Source organism: Fringilla coelebs (genome assembly GCF_963513975.1).
Source record: "Fringilla coelebs genome assembly, chromosome: 21".
Classification (NCBI taxonomy): domain Eukaryota; kingdom Metazoa; phylum Chordata; class Aves; order Passeriformes; family Fringillidae; genus Fringilla; species Fringilla coelebs.
The window spans coordinates 1,454,898-1,479,455 of NC_140047.1; the positions used below are offsets into that span (position 1 = coordinate 1,454,898).

Consider the following 24,558-nt stretch of genomic DNA (forward strand, 5'->3'; position numbering starts at 1 on the left):
GAGGGAAAAGCAGCCCATTCTGAAGGAGCTCAGAGCTGTTACAACCCAGGAATGGGAGTGCTGGATTTGCCTTAGCAGCAGAACAACTGGAACCATTAGCCCAGCACTGCTGCACTGGCTCCCACTGGCCTTTGGCCCAGTGGAGCTCCAGCAGCCAGACTCCAGCTCCTTCCCATTACAGACCCCACCCCCCCCCCCCCCATTCCCTCCTGGTTTGGGAATCCTCCTGCAGGGACGCAGGAGCTGGGGAGAGTTCCCAGCACAGAAATAATCCCCCACCACAGAAAACCCCTACCCTGACACAATCTTCCCCCATGCTGTGCCCAGGATCCCCTGGCTCATACACAGCAATGCTGTTCAAACAGCTTTTATTAGTGGTTCTGACCATACTACACCCTCAAGGAAAACAAAACCTAGTTCACAGTGCTGAGATGGTGTAGTCAAAAGGAAAAAAAAAAAACCACAAAAATCCAGCGGTGGCTTGTGTCCAGTGTTTGTCCACGTGGCCGCCAGGCTGGCAGAGCTGTGCCCAGGAAGGGGCTGGGCCCCTGCCTGCAGCACATGGGCATGATTCCTGCTGCCAGCTCCAGAGCTGCTAAGAGCCAAAAAAGGCCCAGGCAGCATCAGCAGTACCAGAAGGGTGGGGAGGAAAGGGCTCCCAGCGGGAGGGGCTGACAGGCCATCTTTCCCCTGCAGCAGTAGGCCCGTGGCCTGAAGAGCTCAGCCTGAGCTTTGCTGCAGCACTGACTCTCCCACAGACCTGGCACTACCTGGCCAGATCCCCCAGCCCCACTGCAGCCCCACTGCAGGCAGCACCCCATGAGCAGACATGCTGGTCAACATAGAACAAGCTTCCTCCACATAACACTCAACTCCCAGCAAATCTGTGAGCAGAGCTGACCCTCCTCTCCCTTTCCAGGCTTTTCCAAGCATCCCTGGGGAGCTGCTGTAGATGGGAGCAGGGCTATGGCCTGGATTTTCCTCATAAGGCACACGGTGAGAGCAGCAACACAGGGCTTGATCTGTCCCTTGGGACAGGCTGGAAGGGACTTGCACAAAGGGAGGGGTCCTGTGACCCCTCTCCCACCTCAGGCTGTGCTGTCGCCAGCTTCTGTCCCCCTCCCCCAACAGCAGGGGCTGGGTCTGTCCCCAGACCCTGCACACACACACGTGAGAAGTTCCATGCACCGATTCCAAAGGGGGCTCACAGGTCACCCCAGCACCTAGCCAGCACAGCAGCCATGGGTACAAAAGGTTCAGCTTGGGCCAAGGTCCAGCTCAGCCTGCAGGGCACTGGGCACCCCTGAGTTCCTGGGCATGCTCATTGCAAGTTCCTGGTTCCCTGCTCACTGCTCCAATGTCAGGAGGGTTAGAGGCCCACGAGTTCCTGGGCAGCAGCAGGGACATTCCAAACAGCCCCAGGGGCAGGTCAGGGCTGTGCCAGCACATGGGGGGACAGCCAGACCTTGCAGGGCTCCCTGCCAGGGCAGAGCCTGATGGTGTTCTGGACCCCTCAGGGTGGCTGTGCCAGAGCCAAGGTGTGAGCAGACCACAAGCCTGGCAGGCTCTGCAGCCATTAGACCCAGGCTGGGCACCTGGCAGGAGCTGCTGGCAGTGGAGGGCCAATCCCTAGCAGCCACTGAGGAGGGTGACTATGTTCTAGCCCCACTGCCTGAAGAGCAGCACAAGAGCCAGCCAGGGCCCCTGATCAATGCAGGGTGTTCACAGCTGGTTCCTGTCACCAACACATCTCCCGTGGCACGTTCAGCCAATGACAGGGGTCTGGGAAGCCCAGGCAAAGGAGTCAACAAAGCTTCGAGTTCACCCTGGATCAGGGCCCATCCAGAGCTACTCATGGCCACAATAAAACTGTAGAGGGCACTATGCAGGGATGTGGCAGCCAGTTCTTCCCCACTAACACTGAGACCTTCTCATGGTTCCTGAACATATGCTGACTAGAGGGAAGGAACCCAGGGACAGAAAGGGGACAGCAAACTTCACTTCTCCAGCCCCCAGATCCTACCCAGGGGGCTGCAGGTTTAAGATGGTGCCAAGTGGAGGAAGAGCTCCAAGAACCAGGTGGCCCAAGACTCCTGAGCTCAGGGATGGGGAGGAAGGGTGAGGGAGACCTGCTGCTGGTGACCACAGGTGCTGTGAGAGTGCAGGGGCTGGCCAGCAGTGCCCACTGCATGGACAGACAGCACACATCCCACAGCCCAAGGCAGCAGTGCCCAGACAGACATGGCAGTGCAGCCGCAGATGGATGTGGAGCTCAACAGCAGCAGGAGCCCTAGGAAGGCTGGTGGAGCTGTCCCACCATGGAAACAAAGCCAGTTCTCTGTGTCTTTGCCTATGAGCAAAGACAGTTCCCAGCACAGCACCCATGGCACACAGGGCAGAGAGGGGCAGGGCTTGGAGCTCTCAGGGTGTACACCGTGCTCTGTGTCACCCTCCTCTCCTGGCACAGGAGGGACAATCTCCACAGCAGATTCACTTCTTCCCCACAGGCATCCCTGGTGCTGCCCCATGGTCTCTCCTGGGCAGCAGCACCTCCTGCCACATTCCACACTCCAGCACACACCACCCATTGCACACCCAGCAAGGGCTGGACTCAGGGCTACCCTGCCCTGCAGCTGGGCTCAGCAGCCTCCTAATACACCAACAGCATCAAACCAGTCTGTGTCTCTCTTGCCCAGCTGGCACTGCAGCTGTCACACACCCCCATGTCTCCTGGGGTGTGGAGCAATCAGCAGCGCAGCCATGGTACCCCCAGCACACAACTTCCAGGAACATGGAGATCTCAGAGGGCAATCCTAGACAACTGAGCCAAAATCCACAGGAGGTGGAGCTCAGGCAGGGCAAACGGCTGTTTACTACAGAGAGCTGTGGATGTCAGCTAAACTGGTAGAGCAAGAGCTGCACTGGTTTCCACTGGAGTCCAGACAGCAGCAGTTCAGACATCCAAGTCCCTGCAGGGAATCTTCCATATTCCACAGCCTGCCAGTGTCCACCCAACCCTCTCCTCAGGAAAGAGGGCTCCCATCAGACACCTTATTTCCACTCAGAGCAAAAGTCCCTTTTCAGGAAGGGCTTTTCCCCTCTCTTGCTCTGAGACCCGCCTGAAGTGCAGCACAAGCGGGAGATGCCCTGGGCAGTGCTGGCTCCACGCTCACTGCTCCAAGGTCAGGAGGGTTAGAGGCCCGTGAGATCAACGATGGCTTTAATAAAGATGGCATCATCACGCACGTAGGAGTTCTTGGCTTCCATGACGGACACGGGGCAGAAGAGGGGGCAGCCACTGGCGATGTTCATCTCCGTGACAGGGCGCTGGAAGGATGAGGATGTCACATCAGGGCGGAAGGCGTCGATGATGTGCTCCCGGTTATTCTGGTCCAGAAGCATCAGGGTGACCTGTGGGGAAAGGTGAAAGCATAGGGGAGTGGCTGAATAAAAGACACATGGAAGCCCAGCCCAGTGACCTGCTGTGATGCATGCAGGTACCAGCAGCCACAGCCACCCTGTGCACCTGCAAATCAGAGGAATGCTTCTGAGTGGGACCAGCAGAGAGCATCACCTCAGTAATGTCCTGTAGAAATCTTCCCCATCCCCACATCCTGCCTGTCACTGGAAACTTCCCCGTGGCAGCACAAGTCTGTCAGACTGCCTGAAAACCTACACTCTGCTCCCAGAACTGCACTCAGGTATTCCCCTGAGCCGGGGCTGTTGTCCTCTCTGCACCTGCTTGTGCCCGCTCACTCAGCCTCCATGTGTTCCACAAACCTGCAGTGCCCAGGAGCTGGGATCTGAGCTCCTGACAGGGAGTGAGCACCTGCTGTCCCCAAGCTCTGAGGCCACCACAACCTTCCCTTGCCCTCAACCCCTGCAGAGGCTCTGTGCGATTCCCAACAGCCCATGTCACCCCCTTGCCCCACAGCACAGCCAGTATTCTCAGCACACCTGGGGAACCCCCAGGGCAGCCAATACAGAGCCCTTCCTCTGCCTTGCCAAGCGGCCCAGAGTAGGACAGTGCCAAGAAACTTGAGTGGGTGCTAAACCAGAGAGACCATGGATGGGCACAGTGGGCTCTGCTCCAGACCCACCTTCTGGTTAAAGGGCCACCGCAGCAGCGCATCATTAGGTCCCTTCATCACCACAAAAAACAAGGACAGGTGGGTTCCGCGGCCGGTGCCGTCCCCATTCAGGTACACGCGCAGACACATCTTGTAGCCATACTTGCTGGTGTAGAAAGCTGTTAGAGAAGTGTGGAACAGGCACAGTGAGGGTCCAATGCAGCACAGCCTGGCAACAGCAAATCTCTCTGAAATCTGAGGGCTCTGAAGTTTGGAATCTGGGAGAAGCCAGGTCTTGGCTGCACCAGAGGTGATCTGGAAAGCCCAAGGCCAGGCAGTGCAGTCCCTGGCCTGAGCAGATGCTGTGCCCAGAGCAGTTACCAGTCCCCTGGCTATTCCCTCACTGCCAGGGAAGATCTGCCCCAGAGCTGGGCCAATCCTCCTGCACCCCAGGGCTGTTCATGGCAGTAACACTGGTGAGCATGAACAACCCCCCCATAAAGCACCTGGCTGGTGGCAGAGTACTCTCAGCACCCCCACTGTGAGCTGATGCCTCTGATCCAGGCAGGGGCTCAAGCAAATCAACTTTAATTCTCATTTGGATTCCCACAGTATGGCTTGGGCATGGCTGGGATGGGATTTCAGGCACTTTCCTACCCCAGCAGTGCTGGGAATGCCTGTGGTGTGACACTAGACCTGCGTAGGGTCACAGCTTGGAAGGGGACCTGACACAAGGCACCCTCCCACAGTAGCACAGAGCAGCACATCTGGGACTGGCTGGGCGAGGCTCAGCAGGCACAGGCAGAGATCAGGGGTCACAGCCAATATTTTACTGAAGGACTTGGTGCTTTTCTCAACAGGCAGACTATGAATAGCAGAGACACTGTGCTCTTCCCCAGGGTGAGGAGCAAGAGATCGGATCTTTGTCACTGCAACCCTCTTGGAAATGCCCAGCTCATTTCCTCTGCTCCTTCCTCTCCACCTGCTTTACCCAAAGGCTCTCAGGACAGATGACCCCTTTGCTAGTCCAAGGAGAATATCCCCAGTGGCCCCTCTGGGCCTTTTCAGCACTCTCATTGCCCTTTGAATGTAAAACCCATCGAGGAACAGAAGGAAAGATGGCTCCAGAATGGTGGGAGTAGCCAGGGAGAGGGACCATGCAGCTGAGCATGCTGCTCTCTCTGGCCCAGGCAAGGAGCAGAGCAAGAACCTGGTAAGGCCCTCCCCCTTTTCCCCCCAAGACTTATGGCCTTCACTCTGGCTTCTCCTGGGTCAGGCCTTGAATGAACCTTCCTTGTACAACTTGCTGTTTTGAACTCAAGATTTTGCCCTTTGCCAAACCCTGTGGCACTCTGTCCTCACAACACTGCAAGCAGTATCTCCACTTCCTTTTCTTTAACACAGGTATCAGCTGGTATTTTCTTGCCTTTACATTTAATGCAAACCAAACAATCACAGCCAATTCCCTTTCTCATCCCATGCACAGCCTGCACCTCTCTCCTCTCAGCCCTCCCTTCCCTCTTGGAACAGCACTGCTCTGCATGCTTCACTCTCCAAGACAAAGCACCCCCTTCCACATGGAATATTTCTTTTCTCAGCCTGGCCTTGGCAGCATTTCCCAAGCAAAGGTCCTGCCATGAGACCCACACACAGCTGAGAATGCAAAAGATTTTGGGGACTTTGCACACCTGGAGAGAAGATGGCAGGAGAGCGGCCTGTTATCGCCTCCTGACGCTTCCGGGCAAACTCCGTTATCTTCCAGATGAAAACGCCATCGTAGGTGGAAGCCTCCATGGTGCGGATCTTCTCCTCCATCTCAGCCATGGCCAGGTCTTTAAGCCCAATGCTCCTCTCCAGCTGCCGGACCTGCTCAGTGGGACACGTGGTGCAGGTTAGAAACACGCAGGCACTGGGGCCTGGGAGAGCCGGCAAACCCCGAGAGACGCCGGCATCCCCTCGGGATGGCTCCTTAGTGAGAGAGCTTCTCCAAAATGGACAGGGAGCACGGGAGGGAGAAACCAAACAACATAAGCCAATTCACTGAAGCTTCCTTCTGCACCCTGTCACTCTGGAGAAGATCCATCAAAACAGCTTAGTGCTTGAGCTCGGAACTTTCCCATAGCCAATGTAAAACTCCTTCCAAGGAGCTGCTCCATTGGCTGAGTGTCACAAGAAGTGAGGATGGGAAAAAAAATCCCCAATAACTCAGCATTGTGACAAAACTAAATTGAGAAAGAAAAGAACCTACACCCTCTGGAGGGTTCGTCCCTGCTAGCTCACACAGGGTCATGCCAGATCAGTTGCCCAGAGAGCACAGGTATGCTGCAAACTGCACAGCTCCAGGTGCCAGGAACACTAGGAGCCCTCCATGAGGGACTGTGCTGGAGCAGACTGGTGGAGGCAGCTCCTTCACACCTCCAGCCTGTTGCTGCAGGCAGCAGCACCGATGGCACTCCTTTGGCAAAGGCAGCACTCATTTGGAAAAGTCTGGAAGGTGAGCGGCCCCACAGATTCAGTGAGATGCAGCACAAGGAGATGCAGTGAAACCCTCAGTATCTTGCCCAGTTTGATAATTAACAGAGGTCGGATGCTTTACACAGGTCAGTTAAATTCCCAGCTTTTCCAGGGAGCTGCTGAAGGTTGGGCACAGGCACACAGGGTATTTTAGTTCTGCCTTCAGATTTGTGGAGTTTCAGGACCAAGTGGTGAAGCTTTGCTAGCTCATGACACGGAAAGGAAACAGGAAACAGCCTCTGCTGGGAGTGCTGGGAAGCCCAGGTGAGCAGTTACACACCTTGTTGCTCAGCGTTTCGATTTTCTCCTGGTCCAGCCGGTGCTGGCGACTGTAGGCCTCAGCTGTCAGGGACACTCTCTCCACCTCCCGGTTAAGCACACAGACAATGTTCTCAAAGGTAGCTGTTTTCCTTTCAAGAGCCTCACACCTTCCCAAGAGCTCTAGAGACCGGGAGAGCTCTGACTCCGAGCACAGTGAGTTTGCTGCCAGAAGCGGGGAACTGTTTTGTGATGAGGAAGGGACAGGAAGGGGCTTCATGTCCCCAGCACCAGTCTTGAGGCTGAGCACAGAGCTCAGAAGCATGTAGAGATGCTCTGCCAAACACTTCCTTTCATGTTCTGGGAGCTTTTCATTTTCCACCTACATGAAGAGAAATACATCCCCCATTCAGCATGTGCAATCTACACTGTCACCATCCACAGAACAAATTCCTCCTATCCAGGTCACAACATCAGCTTTAAATTTATAATTTACAGGGGGGAAAAAACAAAGAAATAATTAAAAAATGTGTTTTGGTGGGGGTGGTTTAGGTTTTTGTTTAGTTTTAGAAATGCTTCAAATCACATACAATGAGGGTTGCTAAAGGCTTCCCCCAGCTGTACTAGTCTGCTCTGCTTTCCTCCAACCCCTCCCAGAAAAGCTCTGTCAGGCGTACCTAACAGCAAGAAAGGACAAAGCCTCACATAACCTCCTGGAGGAGGGATTTATTTGAACCAGTAGGACCTGCAAAAACTAAGTGACATAGTGAAATGGCCTGGCCCCAGTACTTTGCTTACAGAATCACTGTAATCACAAATTATTACATACTTGCTTGGATTTGAAGAGACCTTAAAGCTCATCCTGTCCAAGGGATCCAAGGACAGCCACAGCTCCTCTGGGCACCATGTGCTAGGGCCTTCCCACCCTCACGAGGAACAATTTCTTTCTAAAAATCTCATTTAAACCTGACCTCTGGCAGTGTGAAGCCATTCCCCCTGAAAGAAGCATAACCACCACAGTCCCAAAGCACTTAGGGTGCTCTTAAAGTAGAAGGAGATTTAATTCCACAGGAATTTAATTCCCCGGATGCCCAGACTGCATAGCAGATGATGTGAAACTCCATGTGCAATGGGTTTAATCAAATACCTGAAGGAAAACAGATGTGACACATGTGACAGTTTGGGCAACAGCAGTTTGCAGGAACTCTAATGCTGGGACTGAAAAACCCCAAGGAAACCCAAGAGAGGAGCCCTTACCACCTCAGCACAGCCCACAGCCTCGAACCGGCACGGTACTTTGGATCTGCCACATGTCTTCACATGGTCCCGAAACTAGAAAGGGAGGAAGGAAAGCAGTGTTAGATCTTATGTGTCCCTAGTGCTCCCTTTCCACCCCACTGACATCTGGGAAACTACAGCCAAGCTGAAGAATGCCCAAGCTATGGCTAATCATTAACTGTCACTGTTGGGAAGGATGAAAGTTTGACAAGATAGTCTCACAGATATGTGTGCTTAGCAGGAAGATTTTTAAATGTAGAATCTGAAGAAGGAATAGAGATGGAAGCAAGTTTTGATATAGAAGAAAAGAATTGCTGAGCCAGTCTTAACTGGGTAACCAAGGAGGCAAAGGGTATGTTAGTTAGAAGGGGTTTTTATGACTTAGAGCAAAGGATAAACCCACCCCAAACAAGAAGATGTTTTTACCAAGCAGGAAGAGAGCACAGGCAAACAAGTCAGCAAATGTGGTAAGTAGAAAAAAGGTCTCAGAATTTTCCACTTCCAGAAAACTGAATAACAACTTCTAGCTCAAACTGTTATGTACTAACTTTTAGTGATTGGAGAGTAGTAGCATGAATATAGTAATGATAGCAGTTATGATAGGCTATAGATAATAGCCAAGGGATAGATTGGTTCTACTGTATTAAGAGACTCAGCAAAGAAAAGTATATAATGCAATGTAATCAAAACCAAAGGGTCTCCAGGCCTGCCTGCAGCTGGAGCTGACAGCTGTAGGAACAGGCTCTGTTGCCTACAACCCTGGACTGCTGCAACGTCTTGGATGGAATAAACTGCATTTTGGAGAGGTGCCTGGAGTCCCACATCCCTCATTCAGGCTCTTACATGTCACACTGCCCACTAAACCTGGGCTCTGCCCGCCATCAGGCGTGACCTTTCACCGGAATACAAATACGCCCTGACACCTGAAGAAAGCCCGATTTCTCCTTCTCCTGGTGGCTGGGAGGTCTCACTGCTCTCCTGCACATGCAAGAGTGAAAAAGCAATGGGTACAGGTACAAGCTGTGGATGCAGAATAATGAGCTTCCCTGAGGGCTGAGGAATGGGAGGCACAGGCAATGACCCAATGAAACAAGGGCACATTCTTTCTGGGCACTTCACACAACTCTGCTAAGGATGTGCTACAGGTTGGTATTTTTACCTCCATCCCAGCATTACATTTCTGCTGAGAGGTGCCACTAACCCCTCAGCACTGAGATGACTTGTTCAGGTTCCCACACAGCACATGATTAATCCAACGAGCACTGTCACAGCTTCAGCTTGGGTTTATTGCATCCCTCGCCATCAGACACCAGAGCTCTGTTCTGAACACCACCATATTCCCTCCCCACTTAACTCCTACATCTGCTACAACAGACGTCAATTAAAACTGATTTTAAAACACTTTTTTAAAGGCTTCTAGATCCATCTGGCTTGTGTAATGAGTTGGGTTACTCAGAGTTAGCATGGCAGCAAATAATCAACAAGAGTTTGGAGAAATAAACATGGGAGTTAATATTTAAACACAGAGTAGATCACCCATAGGGACCCCAGGAGCTGGCTTCCTGCAGGGCTTCAGCTCCCACCTGCAGAGAAGCCAGGCTGTACCCCAAACCCCAGCCTGCAGATAAGGTGGCCTGTACCCCCACCCCTAGCCCCTCCTTCCGCTGCCCATTTGGAGGAACTCTTTTGCTCCTCCTTTTGCTGCCTCTGTTCCCCTGCCCTGCTAAAGGACTTTTTCCAACACTGCTGCTAAAAATATTTGCCTATAGAAGGCAAGATGGTTTCAGATGAATGTGCTTTTTAAAAATGTTTCCCAAAACTTGAATTTTTCAGACTCTTGATCCTTGTCCCAGGAGCCAGCAGCCTGGAAATGCTATAGGCATGGATTGCATTAGATTATTACTTAGATATCAATTAATATAGCTGGACATGGGCTCGCTGTCCAAAATTGCAGCAGTAGTTGATGCAGTTGCTCTATATAGAACATAAACCTATGAGTGTGTTTTTCTCACAGAGGCTCTGGTTCCAAGGAAGGTGGCATGGCAGCACCAACCCTGGCCTGTGAGTGCCCCTGAGCCACACCCATCCTTATGGAAAACTCACATCCACATTAACAGCTGCCACTCAGTTGTTTTCCCCACTTCATTTCCTAATGGACTCTGTTCCTCCCTGCTGCCAGAATGCCAAGCTCAGCCCATCAGGACACCAAATACCCCCACAGCACAGTCAGATGGATACCTTCTCCCTGGGAATCTTCTTCCCACAGCCTTCACAAGTCAGCGGGAATTCAGGGCAGACTTCATCATGAGCCTGTGAAGGAACATACAGGAGATATTTGTCCTCAAATAAAAGGCTCATGGAGGTTCTGTGATGGGCACAATCCCAAGGGGCTGGGTTTATACCTTATTAAAGATGAACACTGGATTTACCAACCGACACTCAGACCTTAGTCACGCTGATCCCTCTGAGCTGCTGACTCACCATGTGACCTCCAGGCTACCCCAATTTTGGGTGCCTATGTAGCCTCAACCTCTATTTAAAAGATGCTACAATGACTTAAAAAAAAATTCAAATTATTGCTTTGGTGGCCAAGATGATCAATGGGGAAACTCCATTTATGGCTCTCCCAGGAGAAGACACATTAATGGAGGTTGAGTGGAGTAAGCCACTACCTCAGCAGGATAATTTGGGTAATTTTTCCACTGTACTGGTTATCAGTCAGCTGAGGCATAGGCCCCGTGACAGCTCATCACATGCTGGGCTGAGCTGTCTGATTGTATCTTCACATTTGAACCAGAATACCATTTTTCAAGCAGAAAGAAAACTGTTTTTAAACTGTTTCATTTACCAGTCCCTGCACACAAGCAATTGCCTCCGCAGGCAGACTCAGGGTTGGAGGATGGCCAGAGAGCCTGAACAAACAACCAGGCCAACGTGATCCTCTGTCCTCAGTAGACTCTTTGGCAACAGCTCTGGCCAAATGGAATGCTGGAACATGCCACTGCTTCTGTGCCATTTCCACACTGCTTAAACCTTCTTCTTATACACACACCAGTTGAAACAAGGCATTGGAAACACCATGAATATGCAGATTAAAACTCAAATTAAAATATAAGAGCACTGAAGTCTCCTGCCATGGTAGGGACAGAAAAAAAATCCAACCAGGAGCATTTCTAATGCAGCCATCTGAACCCAGATGTTTGAAAACTTGGTCACAATGAATCTCTGTTGCCTTCTAGAGGAACACGCACAAACCTCACTGTGTCACACATCAGGAAGTGGAAAGTGAAACCAGCAGTAACTCCACTCGGCTTCTTGGTCGCGCTCTCCTTTTTATGCTTTAAGTGAGTAACTTAAGCTCAGAGTTTCACTGTGTATCCCTGGAGAGATGACTGGCCAGCCAGCAAGGTTTGGAAGGCACTGCTGCCTGTAGAGGAGGAGGAGGCCAAGTGCCTGCCTTGATTCCACTCATTCAGAGGGAGTGAGCCCTTTTTTCTACCCACCTACTGCTCTCATGTTCTAGAAACAGCAGTAACATCTACCCCATGAACCACAAAGCACTGGCAGAACAGATGGTCTGGCTGAAAGAAGGAAAATTCACTGCAGAGGCAACTATTTTAAAAGGGAGTATTTTAAACTTATGATCTCCTCCCATGCCAACATGTGGGTGTGAAACTACCGCCCCCTCCACACTTCCCACCTCCCAGCATTTATCCTCCATCCTGATTCCCCTCTGCACCACGACGACGTAATGCCCAAGAGTAGGCAGCCCTGCCTGCAGCAGGGGAAGGAGCTCAAAGAGCAACTGTTCTGTATGTAAATAGTTAAAGACACCCAGTGGCTTCAGCCAGCACAGATCCAAACATTTCTGTATAAACAGTTTCAGGCTCTTCTGGAAACCCCTGTTCCTCCTGCCCCACGTGGGTGTCAGAACAGAGATAGATGGTATCACTCCAGGAAGAAATCCAACCCACCCTGGAGCCAAGAGCAGGGGCTGGCACTTGAGCCTGATCTGCCACACTCCACTCCCCCAGCAATGGGGCAATCCTCCTGTTTATATCTTTCCCAAACCCACAGCTGTAGCTTCTGCTACAGGGATAAGCACCACTCACATCCAGGCACTTGCTTGGAAAGTTTTTGGGAGCTCTAGAAAGCCATCCATGGCTGTGAGTCGGACTAGGCAAGAGCAGGCACTCTCCCAGAGGGAAACCAGAATGGAAATCAGGCTGGACAGGCATCAGAGAGAGGGGACAGCCATGGAAGAATTAAAGTGGAGCTGGAGGACAATGGCTAACCCAGCAAGGCACACACCAGCCTGCAGCATCCAATAGCAGGAGCAGGAAAATTAAATGGGGCAGTTAACAGCCTTCAGCAACACCTGGTTCTTCCCACTCAATTACAACCAAAGCTGCTGATTGACCAATTTCCTTCCCTAATAATAAACACAACCCCACAGCAGCCTGCCCATCACCCACCACCATCAGACAGGTCATTCTCTGGGAGCTCACCAGAAAGGTTAGAAAATTGGACACCACTGTCCATGGAAGAACCAGGGCAACTGAGAGGATCAGAGGATCAGAGTCAGGGACTATGTGTGAGGGAAATCAGAATCACAGAATAATTGAATGGTTTGGGGTGGAAGGGACCTTAAAGCCCATTTCATTCCACTCCACTACCGTGGGCAGGGACACCTTCCACTGTCCCAGGTCATTCCAAGTCCCATCCAACCTGGCCTTGGGCACTTCCAAGGGATGGGAAGCCACAGCCAGTCTGGGCAACCTGTGCCGGGGCCTCACCACCCTCACAGGGAAGAATTTCCTCTTAATGTCTAATCTAAATCTCTCCTCTTTTAGTTTAAAACTGCTCCCCCTTTTCCTGTCACTATCTGTCCATGTAAAAACGTCCCTCTACATCTTTTTCAAGCCCCCTTTAAGCACTTACAGGCTGCAGTGAGGTTTCCCCAGAGTCTTCTCCAGGCTGCTCAAAGGTGCTGAGCTCTCCCCTCTGCCTGCAGGCCTACTAGCAAATGGAGCTGCCCGTGGGTACTGGGAATCTCCCATCTCAGTATCAGGAAAACAGAAAAGCTGTGTATGATTTAAATTTGCAGTATTTGCAGACAAAGTTTCTCTCTGGACACTCCGGCAGCAGGATGAGGCTGTTTCATCCTGGCCAGCAAGGGCAGCACTCTGCACTGCAGCTGTGCAAGGGAGTGAAGGCATACAGAAAGAAAAGTGGGTTCTGGTAAGGGCAGCTGATCCCTGGAGCACACAGTGATCATTCCTAAGGAGGCTGAGGGCAGATCTCACTGTGCTCTGAAGCTTCCTCATGAGGGGCAGTTCTGATCTCTGCTCTGTGTGCCAGTGACAGGACTCAAGGGAATGTCTGGAGTTGCGTCAGGATGGGGTTAGAATGGATATTACGGAAAGGTTCTTCGCCCCGAGGGTGCTGGCACTGCCCAGGCTCCCCAGGGAATGGGCACAGCCCCAAGGCTGCCAGAGGTCCTGGAATGTTTGCACAGCAGTGCCAGGGATGCCCAGGGTGGGGTTGTTGGGGTGTCTGTGTTGGTGTCTTGTGCAGGGCCAGGAACTGGACTGCATGATCCTTGTCAATCACTTCCAGCTTGGGATATTCTCTGGTTCTATGCAATGGCAGGATGAGTTACTTCCCTACTTCTCCCACAACCAAGAGAGAAAACTGAAGTTTAATCTGATCACCATTTCAGCTCAGGGCACCCTTAAATTCAATTTCAACTCTGGAAGAGGCTTCTGCTGGAAATCATTATCTCCATACTCTGGTGGACAGGACATGCCCCTGCTGCCTGGCTGCTCTGCTCATAACCCAACACATCCAAACAGGTCCAGTTTTCATTTGAGGTCTTGTAACCATGCTAGGAATCCATCAGCATGACACTGGGCTCCCCCTCCAGCAAAGGGACAAGGCAGGCAGCTGGGAAATGCCACTGTTGAAGCAGCTGCTGTGAGATACCTCTACCAGAGCCTGTGGAGAGGTCCTAGCAACAGGCAGGGTGGCAGAGGGACAAAGGACAGCAGGACAGGCTCAGAATGAGCTACACACTGCAGCTCTCCTACAAAATCCCCTGGTCTTGGAAAGTCACTCCACCAGTCTCCTCTGAGCACAGCAACAGTAACCATAGGCAGACAGCTCAAGGGCTTGGCAGCTGGAAGGGAGCAACAAGAAGGAAGCAAAACTACCAGGATGGCAGAGGAAAACCAGCTGCCATGATACAGGGCACAGTAGTGGCTACGAGGGCTTGGGTGGTCTCCAGCTCCAGCATTGCCATGTGCAGCACTTGGCTTCTTGGACACACTAGCCTGCCTACAAGGAAAAGGGTGGGCCCGTGAAATTGTAGAGAAAACACTGAATATGAGTCTCCAGTACAAAAGAGAGAGTTTTGAGGGATCCTGAATCCTTTGTGCTAAGTTGCTTTGTGCACCTCTGTCAGTTTCCCATGGGGTCCAGAGCCTGCAAGATGGAAATGTGCAACACAAGGCAGGTGCTTTGGGATGCCCTGCTCCTCGAAAGTCCCCATACCCTTCTGTGCTGTAGCTCCTCCTGCCAGAGAAGTCCTAAGCTAGTTCTATGCCAGGCTTGCTCGAACCTTTCCCCATACAGGTGAGCCAGGCTACCAGGCACAGGGTGACCACACACCCAGTCCTTGTGCTTTTGCATGGAGCCCAGCAACACAAGGCTGGAAAGCAGGAACCCAGTCTATAATTCCCAGTGCCAAATGGGAATGGGAGCTTTCTGAGACCATCACACAGGCTGGTGCCAGACACAAACTCCTCCCTTGCTGGGACATGCTGTTGACAGATCCAAGCAAGTTCACTTGGCATCATTTCAAAGAAACTGTCAAAACCAAAGATTAAGTGTGCATCACTAGGTAGTGTTGGCTCCAGCTGGGCAGCCAGTGAGGGCTTGGGAACCCAACACACCCTCACTCCCTGGTGCCCACCTGAATGAGGACAAAAGGCAGAAGAAGCCTTGTGGCAGTTCCTGTGGGCCTGGCTCAAGCCTCTGTCCAGACCTAGGGCAGGAACTCTTGTTTTCAGTGTTGAAGATTTGTTCATCAACTGTTAGGGCTGATCAGACAGAGGTCTGATTTGGGGATTGCTGGCAGAGGGACACCAAGGCAGTGTTTTCAGGTACTGAAGACAAGTGTGAAGGCAAGAGTGATTTCTTAGGACAGAGGAAAGTACAAAATGCATTTGAAGCAGCAGGTTTTCTGTAATTTTTAAAAATAGGTTCTGCCACTCCTGGTTGCTTTCAACTATGAACAAGCATGGAGTGCTGGTACACTCTGGGATGCTTTTTCCAAATCCCTCCACAATTCCCCCACCTGCATTGATGGTGAGGGGTTTCCTCACAGCATAGAGCCATATGAACCACACTGAGCACTCACCTCCACTTCAAACCTCATGACTTACAGCTTTTCATTCTCCAAGGAGCAGATGTCAAAACCAATAATTTTTGGGCCACCACAAGAAGGCTGAGCTGGTTTCAGAAGTGAAGAGCAGACCCTCTGCAGCTGGGGCTTTCCACTCCCCTCCCACGCATGCTCTCTGGCACTCCCCATGGCTACCTCCCACCACGGGTTTGGACAGGAAATCTCCTCCTGTCTGGGCAGCCAGCTACACCAGCTACTGTGGGGACTGTGCTGGGATGTGTTTGTGGGCCTCAGCTCTGGCCCTGGAAAGTATAGGTGCGTCTGATCCCTTTTTCAAAAGCAGAAGTTGGTCACATCCATGTGCAAGTCAGGGATTCTCTCACCAGAAAATTGTCTGGTCCTGCTGGAACTAGCTGCAAACTGCACTTCACCATCAGCCCAGAATTTGGAGCCAAAACCTTCAGAGGAAGCCAATAAAGGTTTTAAAGAGAAGGCTAGTCACCCTGCTACAGCAGCACCAAGTGCTCCTGTCACAGCACCTCAAGTGTTGTACCCCACACAGACAACAATGATACAACACTTAGAAGAACACCTTTGTGGAACAGGAGACACCTGAACGAGCTTCAAAGACCAACAGCTCTCCTCTAAGCAATGTGAAAAACCCAGAAGATGAAGTTTCAGCCTCAGCTGAAAATCACCACCAAAACCTGTTGGGGCACTCCCAGGTTGCAGCTGGGAAGGAGGGGCATGACATGGGGCACAGCCCTGGCTCAGGGCCCCCAGCAGCCCTTCTGAAGAGGGAGCTTTCCCTAGATAAGGTGTGGTAGGGGCTCTACAGCATCTCCTAAGTATGAACAGTGGGCAGAAAGGAATGCCTGGTTATCCTGTTCTTCTAGAGCCAGAAAGCCACATGGCCCAGAAGGGGCTGCAGACATCCTTTCTGACACCACAGGCTTTTGAGTAACATCACTTGGGATCAGAGTTGTGCACCTTCCACAGCCTTCCAGGTTCCACTTACAAAGAACTCTCTAAAACTAAAGTGACAACAACAAACTAGAGGAAAGCACGTTCCCTCCAGCATGGATTAAGCCAGCTTGTTCCCACACCTGACTGTTGCTTGGCCTCAGGAGCTGAGATGGTCTGAGCCCTGCAAAACTTAAACACTGACATCATGTTTAACCTTAAAACTTAGTATTAAGTTTTAAAACTTAAACACTTCCTAAACTTGGACAATTTAATTTCCTTATGTCTCAGTTAATTCTGCTTCCAGCTGACGAAGGATGAAATCTCCTGTCTGGGGTAACCAAGGGGAATGCCAAAGCTGACCCCGTGTATATCCCTCCTCAGCCCCTTCCTCCCATCCTGGTCCTGGGGGGAGGACACAGGAAGGGAACTGGTGGGATGAAAGACATACATAAAAGGTGTATGAAAACTGAGAACAATATGTTGATAAACAGGAGAGGGACATGGACAGCTAGAGGTACCGTAAGGTGGGAGGAACACACCAGAGCTGAGGAACCACAGACCCCCCCTCCTGGATATAACTGGGACTGTTTCTGAGGTTTTTCCTTTTGCTTTAATGGGCTGGGTTTAGTTTCTGCAGCCCTTCTCAGACTTTGCTCTTGAACCTAAAGGCTCATGCTCACAGCCTGGTTTTCGAAATGTACATGCAGACAGACTCATCAGGAAGAAAGGTCACTAATAAAAGGAAAAACCCTTCAGCACCACCGCCCCCCCCAAACTACTTTATTCAAATGCCACAAAATATTTACAGACTCTGGAAAATGCAGCCATAAATCCAGACGTAAATATTTCATATGGTCCACACAGCTTGAAGCAGAGTTCAAGTCATGTCCAAGCGGACAGCACTCATTCAGTTTGGCATTTCCCTTTGAGAGGCAAACTTTAAGTCTACATGAACAGAAAGCAAAACTGAAATCCATTTTACTCCTTTTCTTGAGGTTTAAGCTGCAGAACATGTTTCCCCTGTGTGTGCCCTGATAAGATTAGCAAACCAGAAGTGACAGTATCTCTTCATTTGCAAGGGGAGAGCAGCCTCTCTCAGCACAACACACGATTTTAAAATTAGCAAACAGTGAATTCACTCTGAGGGACTTTCCATGTCCTCTCGGAAATAGCTCTGAGGTACTTTCCAGAGTGGGAGTGCTGAGCTGCTGCAGGACGTTACCCACAGCACAGCTACGGATGCAAGTCCTCTGCACCAGGCAGCTCTGCACTGTGGCCCTGAAGGCTGGGTTTAACCTTAGCCCAAGGTATCACAAGGCTCAGGGCTAACACAGCCATTGAACGCCTCCTTTCCCAGCCCTCTTCAGCAACACACATGGCTTTGGCAGCATGGGGACAGTCAGTCCTGATTAAATGCCACAGCTCTTTGGCAGGCATATGAGAGGAGATAACACAAGCCAGACCTTGCCTCCTCCCACCAGTTCCTAGGAAAGAGCCAGCTCTTCCTGAGAGGGCACAAAATAACCTCCTTCCTTAGGCTGGATGCCACCAGGGTAGGCAAGAAAGGTGACTCAGCCCCTGAGAGGAAACAGTCAGCACTGCTCCAAACTCTCACACCCCGTGTACCACACAGGACTCCCCGAGACTCATAAAAAACCCTGGCAGGGAACATGTCACAGATGCCACAGACCCACAGCCCATGCACTTCAGGGCCACACCTCTATCAATCAACCTTTGTCCCAGCAAATGCCAAACTGGGGTTTGGGAAGATCAAGTGGAGATTGAAAACAAGGCACAGGTTCATCCATATAGGAGCTTTTCATCAGCAGTGTGCAAGGTTCTGGGGCATCACATGCTTCTGCAGCCCTGATCCCAGGACAGCTCGCTGCCCTTCTGCACTCCTAGTGGGAGCTCTGGCCAGACTCAAGCACTCTAACACTTGTCAGAATACACAGGGAGAACTTTTGGCAGCAGAAGATTTTTGCTGAGCTCCGCAAGAACACATTAAGACTTTTTTTAAAACCAGAAGAAAAAGTTCAGCACAGCTCATCAGCCACAGCACAATCAGCACTGGAAGTTGCTGACAGATAATTTGGTTTAGTCTAATGAAGATGAGCTTACTATAATCATTGCAGAAGACATCGGACTTCTGGGCACCAGCAGAAATTGAAGCATGGAGCAAACAATCTGCAGACACCACCAGCACAGCCTGAACCTAAAACCTCAGTACCAGAGTACCCTGTTCCTGGTCATGCAATCCCCAAACTCTGTGCTGTGGCAGCGTTAAGCCTTTCACCTGACACTTATTCAGTCCCACATCCACACCACAAGACTCTCATAGATGTTCAAACGGGGGTTCATAGCAGCAGAACCATTTAGCACCGACATCCTCATCTCTTGGACTGAACTTTGAGCAGACAGCAGAAGGCTCAGACAGCAGGACAAGGAAGCAGAGCTGCAGAAGCATCTCTCTGCTAACAGGCAGAGGCACAGTCTGGGTAGAACGCTCAGGCCTGATGCACAGCTGTTGCTTCTTCCTTCCACTTTGCAATGGCATTGTCAAGAGAATCCCAATGTTAACCTGGACAGACCAAGGTTAAACCTGCTCCTGAAACACATCTCAGTCACCACCAAAGCTCTGTGAACCACTAGGCTATGATCTTAATCTGGAGTGAGTGTGAACCACCAGGCTATGATCTTGATCTGGAGTGTTAGAGTGAAATAAAATTAATTCCTCTTATCTCAGGCCTCCTGTGCGGTGGTTCTGCCATTCCAAGAGCGATGACAAAATTGTCTTTCAGGAGCCAAAAGCTTCACATACAGTCACACGCTACAGACCAAGCACTCCCAGCCACTACTAAAACCTGGATTAAAAGGCTAGTGGGATCCTCAAGGAGAAATGAGGTGAAAAGACCATCCTGTCCAGCAGCCTTGTGTCCCAGAGCAGTTTGGTGATGGGTGACCAGACCATAGCCAACATCCAGTCCCACTGCCCTGGTAGCTCTGGAGACATCTGAAATGGGATCAGGTCACTTTCTGTGAGCTGATGGAGTCTGAAGAGTTTTAGGTTCACATAATGCAGAGAAATTCACAACCTTTTAACAGCACAGCAATTTCCTGACAGTCTTGTATAGCAGAAAACAGCTGCAAGGAGAGCAGGTTGCTCCCATCATGGAAGGAACATGCTCACAAGCAAATCCCTGAGATCACAAGCAAATCTGAACTGATCTCAGTCCAGCCTGTGCCCTCAGCAGGGCACACAAATCCTCATTCGGGGAACCTCTCCAGCTGACAGTAAAGTCCAGGGATTTGACAACTTTCCCCCACTGTCAGCGAGCATAGACAACACCCTGAGCCTTCCCCAAAAACAGGGGGAAGAAGGATGCAGATGTGCCAAGCCTTGGTTTGGCCTGTACCTCATACTCTTTGATGGTTCCCTTCCAGGTGCAGCCGCTGTTGATGCAGACAGCAGGCAGACTCTCCACTTCCCGCCTCGCTGCGTTGTCTGGGAAAGCCTGAAATGGAAAAAACAAGCAGACCACAAATATTACTGAGGGACTGCAATTTTGATCAGGACTTTGAATTCTTTCTGAAAACTCCTCCCAGAGCAGTTGCCCCATCAACCCTCAGAGGCGTGTTAACAGCAACCAAATCTCTGTGACAGCTTTAAGTAGGGCACCACTACACACACGTGACCTGGATTTCAGCACCGAGGAGTCTAACACCGTAATCACGCTTCTCACAGCTGAAGCAAAGGGTTCCTAGGAATAAGGAGTTCTCAGAGCTCGTGTTTTAAGCAAAAACTGTAACTGGTATTACTAACACCAGTGTTCTGTTAGGTTTCTTTCAATGTATTTTTCCTTACCGAGCTTGTTTCCAAAATAGAAATTCCTTCTTCATATATTCCTTCCTGGATACAGCTGGCACACTTTTGAGGTCCAGCACTATCAGACAGAAAAATAATAATCAAACACAACAACAAAAATAAAAAAAAAAGATTTAACAATAAATTGACTTCTGGTAACTTTAAGAAATGACATTGTTTTCTTATTTTTAAAGCAGCATATTGAGCCTTTGCTTGTGTGTATTGTTGATGCCTATTTCTAATTTTTTTCTTCTGCTAATGAAACATTCTATTAGGCTTTCCTCACACAAAGGTAGGAGTAAGATAGAACACAAGGAGACTTCTCTGGAAGCCAGCTTGTGCTTAAACCTCTCCCATTTTGACACAACAATGAAATTATGACTTTATGACTGTGATGAAGGAAATAGGTGATAGACCTGGACTGCTTTCTCAATGGCAAAAACAATGCAGGGGATTCTGGAAAAGAGAACCTTGAAGCATCAACAAAGGCAAGCCAGAGATTACACATTCCCTTAGAGAAGAGATGGTGCTGAACCTCAATGATTGAACACAGCTCCCTTACTGAGAAGGTTCTGAAAACAACACTTCTCTCAGCTTTTGTTCCTGCAAAAGCCTTTTCAAATATTGTGCCTTCCCACTGGAGGCACAGCAGTTACCTGATGATTTTCTTCAGGCAGTAGGAGCAGTAGCGATGGCCGCACTGTGCCTGGAACGGCCGCCTGAGGATGTTCTTGCAATCGGAGCACAGGTATTTGACCTCCAGTTTCGTTCCCAGGATCTCCTTTGCAAACCCAGGCTGGTTTAGATCCAGAGAACCAGGTGGAGAAGAGTTTGCTGCTGCCATGTGAACGAAAAGTTCTGGCTGTATCTCCAGAGACTGAAAATAAAAGTATTTTCTCCAACTGATTATAATTGCATGGGGGTGATTTGTCATATAAACTGTGTTCTCACAGATTAGTAGACTGTCCCCCAACACAAGTAAACATACTGATGTAAACCACTCTAAAAGCCCGCCTTCACCTCCCAGATATGGGAGGAAACTTGAATTTTAGAACTAAATCCAGAACACAGAGACATGAAGGACAGACCTAATAAAACCCCCTGAGTTGACTGAAATGCAGCCTGTTTAGAAACATCAAGTCATCTTGCTCCAAATAAGGTAAAAAACTGTCTTAAAGGTGATAAGAAATAAATATAATAAACTCAGTTCACTACAAACCTGTTGGCTAGCACAGCCACAGCTTGTCACCTGTCAGGAGGGACCAAAATTCTGCCCAGAGGCAGCTAGGCCAGCATGTTCCTGAGAAGAAGCTGGGCACACAGTGGAGCCCAGATTTAGTGGTGGTGCCCAACCAGGCACAAAGGGCTCTCCAGAGGGATGGAAAATGAGGACACAAGAGGCACGAGCAAATTGGAAAGAAGGCAAAGAATAAAATGCTCTTGTTTTAGCTGCTTATGCATCTCATACCTTCATTCCCTACATGCCACAGGCACCTAAGGAGCACACCCGTGGAATCCCGTGGTTTGGATGGGAAGGGACTTTAAAGCTCACCTTATTCCAACCCCTGCCATGGCAGGGACACCTTCCACTATCCCAGGGTGCTCCAAGCCCCATTCAGCCTGGCCTTGGACACTTCCAGGGATCCAGGGGCAGCCACAGCTTCTCTGGCACCCTGTTCCAGGGCCTCACCACCCTCACAGGGAACAATTTCTTCCCAATATCTCATCCAGCCCTGCTCTCTGGCAGTGGGAAGCTGATCCCCCTTGTTCTGTCATTCCATGTCCTTGTCCCCAGTCCCTCTCCAGCTCTCCTGGAGCGCCTTTAGGCCCTGGAAGCGGCCCTGAACTGAGGTCGCCCCGAAGCCTTCTCTTCTCCAGGCTGAACGCCCCGAGCTCGTCTCCGGGAGGACCCCCATGAACAGAGACGCCGCGAACCGAAGAAGAGCCCAGGGCTGCCCCCGTGTGGCTCGGGCTCCCCGCGGCCATGAGGGCTCTCTGCCGGGCCGGGCTCCCAGCGGAGCGAGGCCCGACCCCGCCGCTCCCTCAGGGCCCCGCACTCACCGGCCCTCGCTGCGCGCCCGCACCGGAAGCCCCGCCAGGCCCCGCCCCCGGACACGTGTGGCGAGCCCGGGCCCCGCCCACCGCCCGGGAGCGGCCCCGCCCACGGGAGCGGCCGGCCCGCGACATCCCCACACCCTGACACCCACCCTTGTACTGCCAACACCCAACAACACCCAGCCCTGCATCCCCAATGCCCCCAACATACCATCCCCACACCCTGACACCCACCCTTGTACTGCCAACACCCAACAACACCCAGCCCTGCATCCCCAATGCCCCCAACATACCATCCCCACACCCTGACACCCACCCTTGTACTGCCAACACCCAACAACACCCAGCCCTGCATCCCCAATGCCCCCAACATACCATCCCCACACCCTGACACCCACCCTTGTACTGCCAACACCCAACAACACCCAGCCCTGCATCCCCAATGCCCCCAACATACCATCCCCACACCCTGACACCCACCCTTGTACTGCCAACACCCAACAACACCCAGCCCTGCATCCCCAATGCCCCCAACATACCATCCCCACGCCCTGACACCCACCCTTGTACTGCCAACACCCAACAACACCCAGCCCTGCATCCCCAATGCCCCCAACATACCATCCCCACGCCCTGACACCCACCCTTGTACTGCCAACACCCAACAACACCCAGCCCTGCATCCCCAATGCCCCCAACATACCATCCCCACACCCTGACACCCACCCTTGTACTGCCAACACCCAACAACACCCAGCCCTGCATCCCCAATGCCCCCAATATACCATCACCCATCCCTGCATACCCGGCACCCCGACTCCCACAACCACCCCACCGTCACCCACGTCTGCACCCCCAATACCCTCACATCAATCTCTGTCCCCACCCCCACCACCCCACCGTCACACCCAGTTATGTCCCCTGCCACCCCCGCTGTCACCCCCTCAATCACCTCCTCTCAACTCCTCAGTCACTCCCTTACCCCGTCGTCTGTCACTTCTTCCCCAGCACCACTCCTCTCTGACTTTCCACTGTCCCCTGCCATATCCCTGCTTCAGGCGACCCTGCTGGGAAAGAACCCAGATCCCTGGGACGCCCTCACATTCCCCCAGGACTACTCATCTGCCCCCTGGGTTCCCTCATCCCTCCTCTGAGCCCACCTCTTCCGCCTCCTAGGACCTCCTGGGTGCCCTTGTCCATCCCAGGGACGTCCCATCCATCTCCTGGACCCCCCTCACGCATCCCCTGCATTTGCTGGAGGGGGAAAAAGACGGACTGCGGTGCTCAACCTGCTGTCCCATCGGGGACAGCCATCTCCCGCTGCACTCCCTAGTGAGCAGCCCCTGGTCCCTTGGAAATGGCCTGGAGCGAGCCCTGGAACCCTGAAGAATTATTTTAAAGTAATTTTTGGCCATTTTGGGTACCAGTGGGCCCTCGCCTACCTGCGCACAGAGCGTCATGACCACTTCGCGTCCCGTGGCGCCGGCTCGGGGGACAGGTGGAGGCCAGCGTCGGGAAGGATGGGCGGCGGCAGGACGGAGACTGCCGGACGGCGGTGGCAGGAAAAATGCCGTGTGGGGGAAACGCGCGGCGCAGCCCGCACTGAGATCACGGCGAGGTGCTTTTTGCAGAGGAACTTGTTCGGCAAAAGGTCACAGCAGCAAGATTTGTCACCCGGGATCCCCAGCCTGCCTGCCCCCCTAGCCCGGCTCCGGCGCGGAGGCTCCGGGGTTTTACCGCCGGCTGCGCCGGCGGGGCGGGGATGGGCGGCTTCTTACTGCGGGGAATTCACCCGGTGCCGGGGAAATCCTCGCCGTCAGAGCCGGGCGCAGGGACCGAGCAGTGACACAGCGGCCAAGGTGACTCTCCCGGGAGTCTGGCTGCGAACACGGGGCCGGAGAGGAGCGGGTCGAAGTGAAGGGCGCGGCAAGGCTGTGGGGGGCTCCGGGACACCGACCCCTTGGCGAGGGGCCAGGTGTTGCTCCGGCACCGTCAGGGCGGGATGCTCACTGTTCCCGAGAACAGTGCATCCCTGCGCGTGTCGGCACCGGGAACAGCACGGGCACAGCTCCCCTGGGATGGGCACCGCTTCCCCCACTGCACTGCAACACCCCTTTTCCCAGCACAGCCGCACTGGTCTGCGAACA

At 52.0% G+C, this 24,558-nt stretch overlaps 1 protein-coding gene across 7 annotated transcripts; it reads right to left on the bottom strand.

Moving 5' to 3' along the window:
* Nucleotides 1–351: 351 nt before the first annotated feature.
* Nucleotides 352–24,517, bottom strand: TRAF2 (TNF receptor associated factor 2). 7 transcript variants are annotated; one of them, XM_084219584.1, is made up of 10 exons: nt 23,854–24,517; nt 21,013–21,233; nt 20,357–20,435; nt 19,908–20,006; nt 10,359–10,430; nt 8,100–8,174; nt 6,865–7,224; nt 5,759–5,936; nt 4,101–4,249; nt 352–3,411 (listed from the first exon to the last, which is right to left on the bottom strand). In XM_084219584.1, the coding sequence occupies exons 1-10, from the start codon at nt 23,869–23,871 to the stop codon at nt 3,193–3,195; spliced, it is 1,470 nt and encodes a 489-aa protein (XP_084075710.1). In that variant the 5' UTR covers nt 23,872–24,517; the 3' UTR covers nt 352–3,192. The 7 variants fall into 7 exon arrangements, with proteins under 7 accessions (XP_084075710.1, XP_084075713.1, XP_084075709.1 ...); XM_084219587.1 differs by lacking the exon at nt 23,854–24,517 and adding an exon at nt 22,418–22,451; XM_084219583.1 differs by lacking the exon at nt 23,854–24,517 and adding an exon at nt 21,909–22,401 and having other exon boundaries at nt 8,103–8,174.
* Nucleotides 24,518–24,558: the final 41 nt, after the last annotated feature.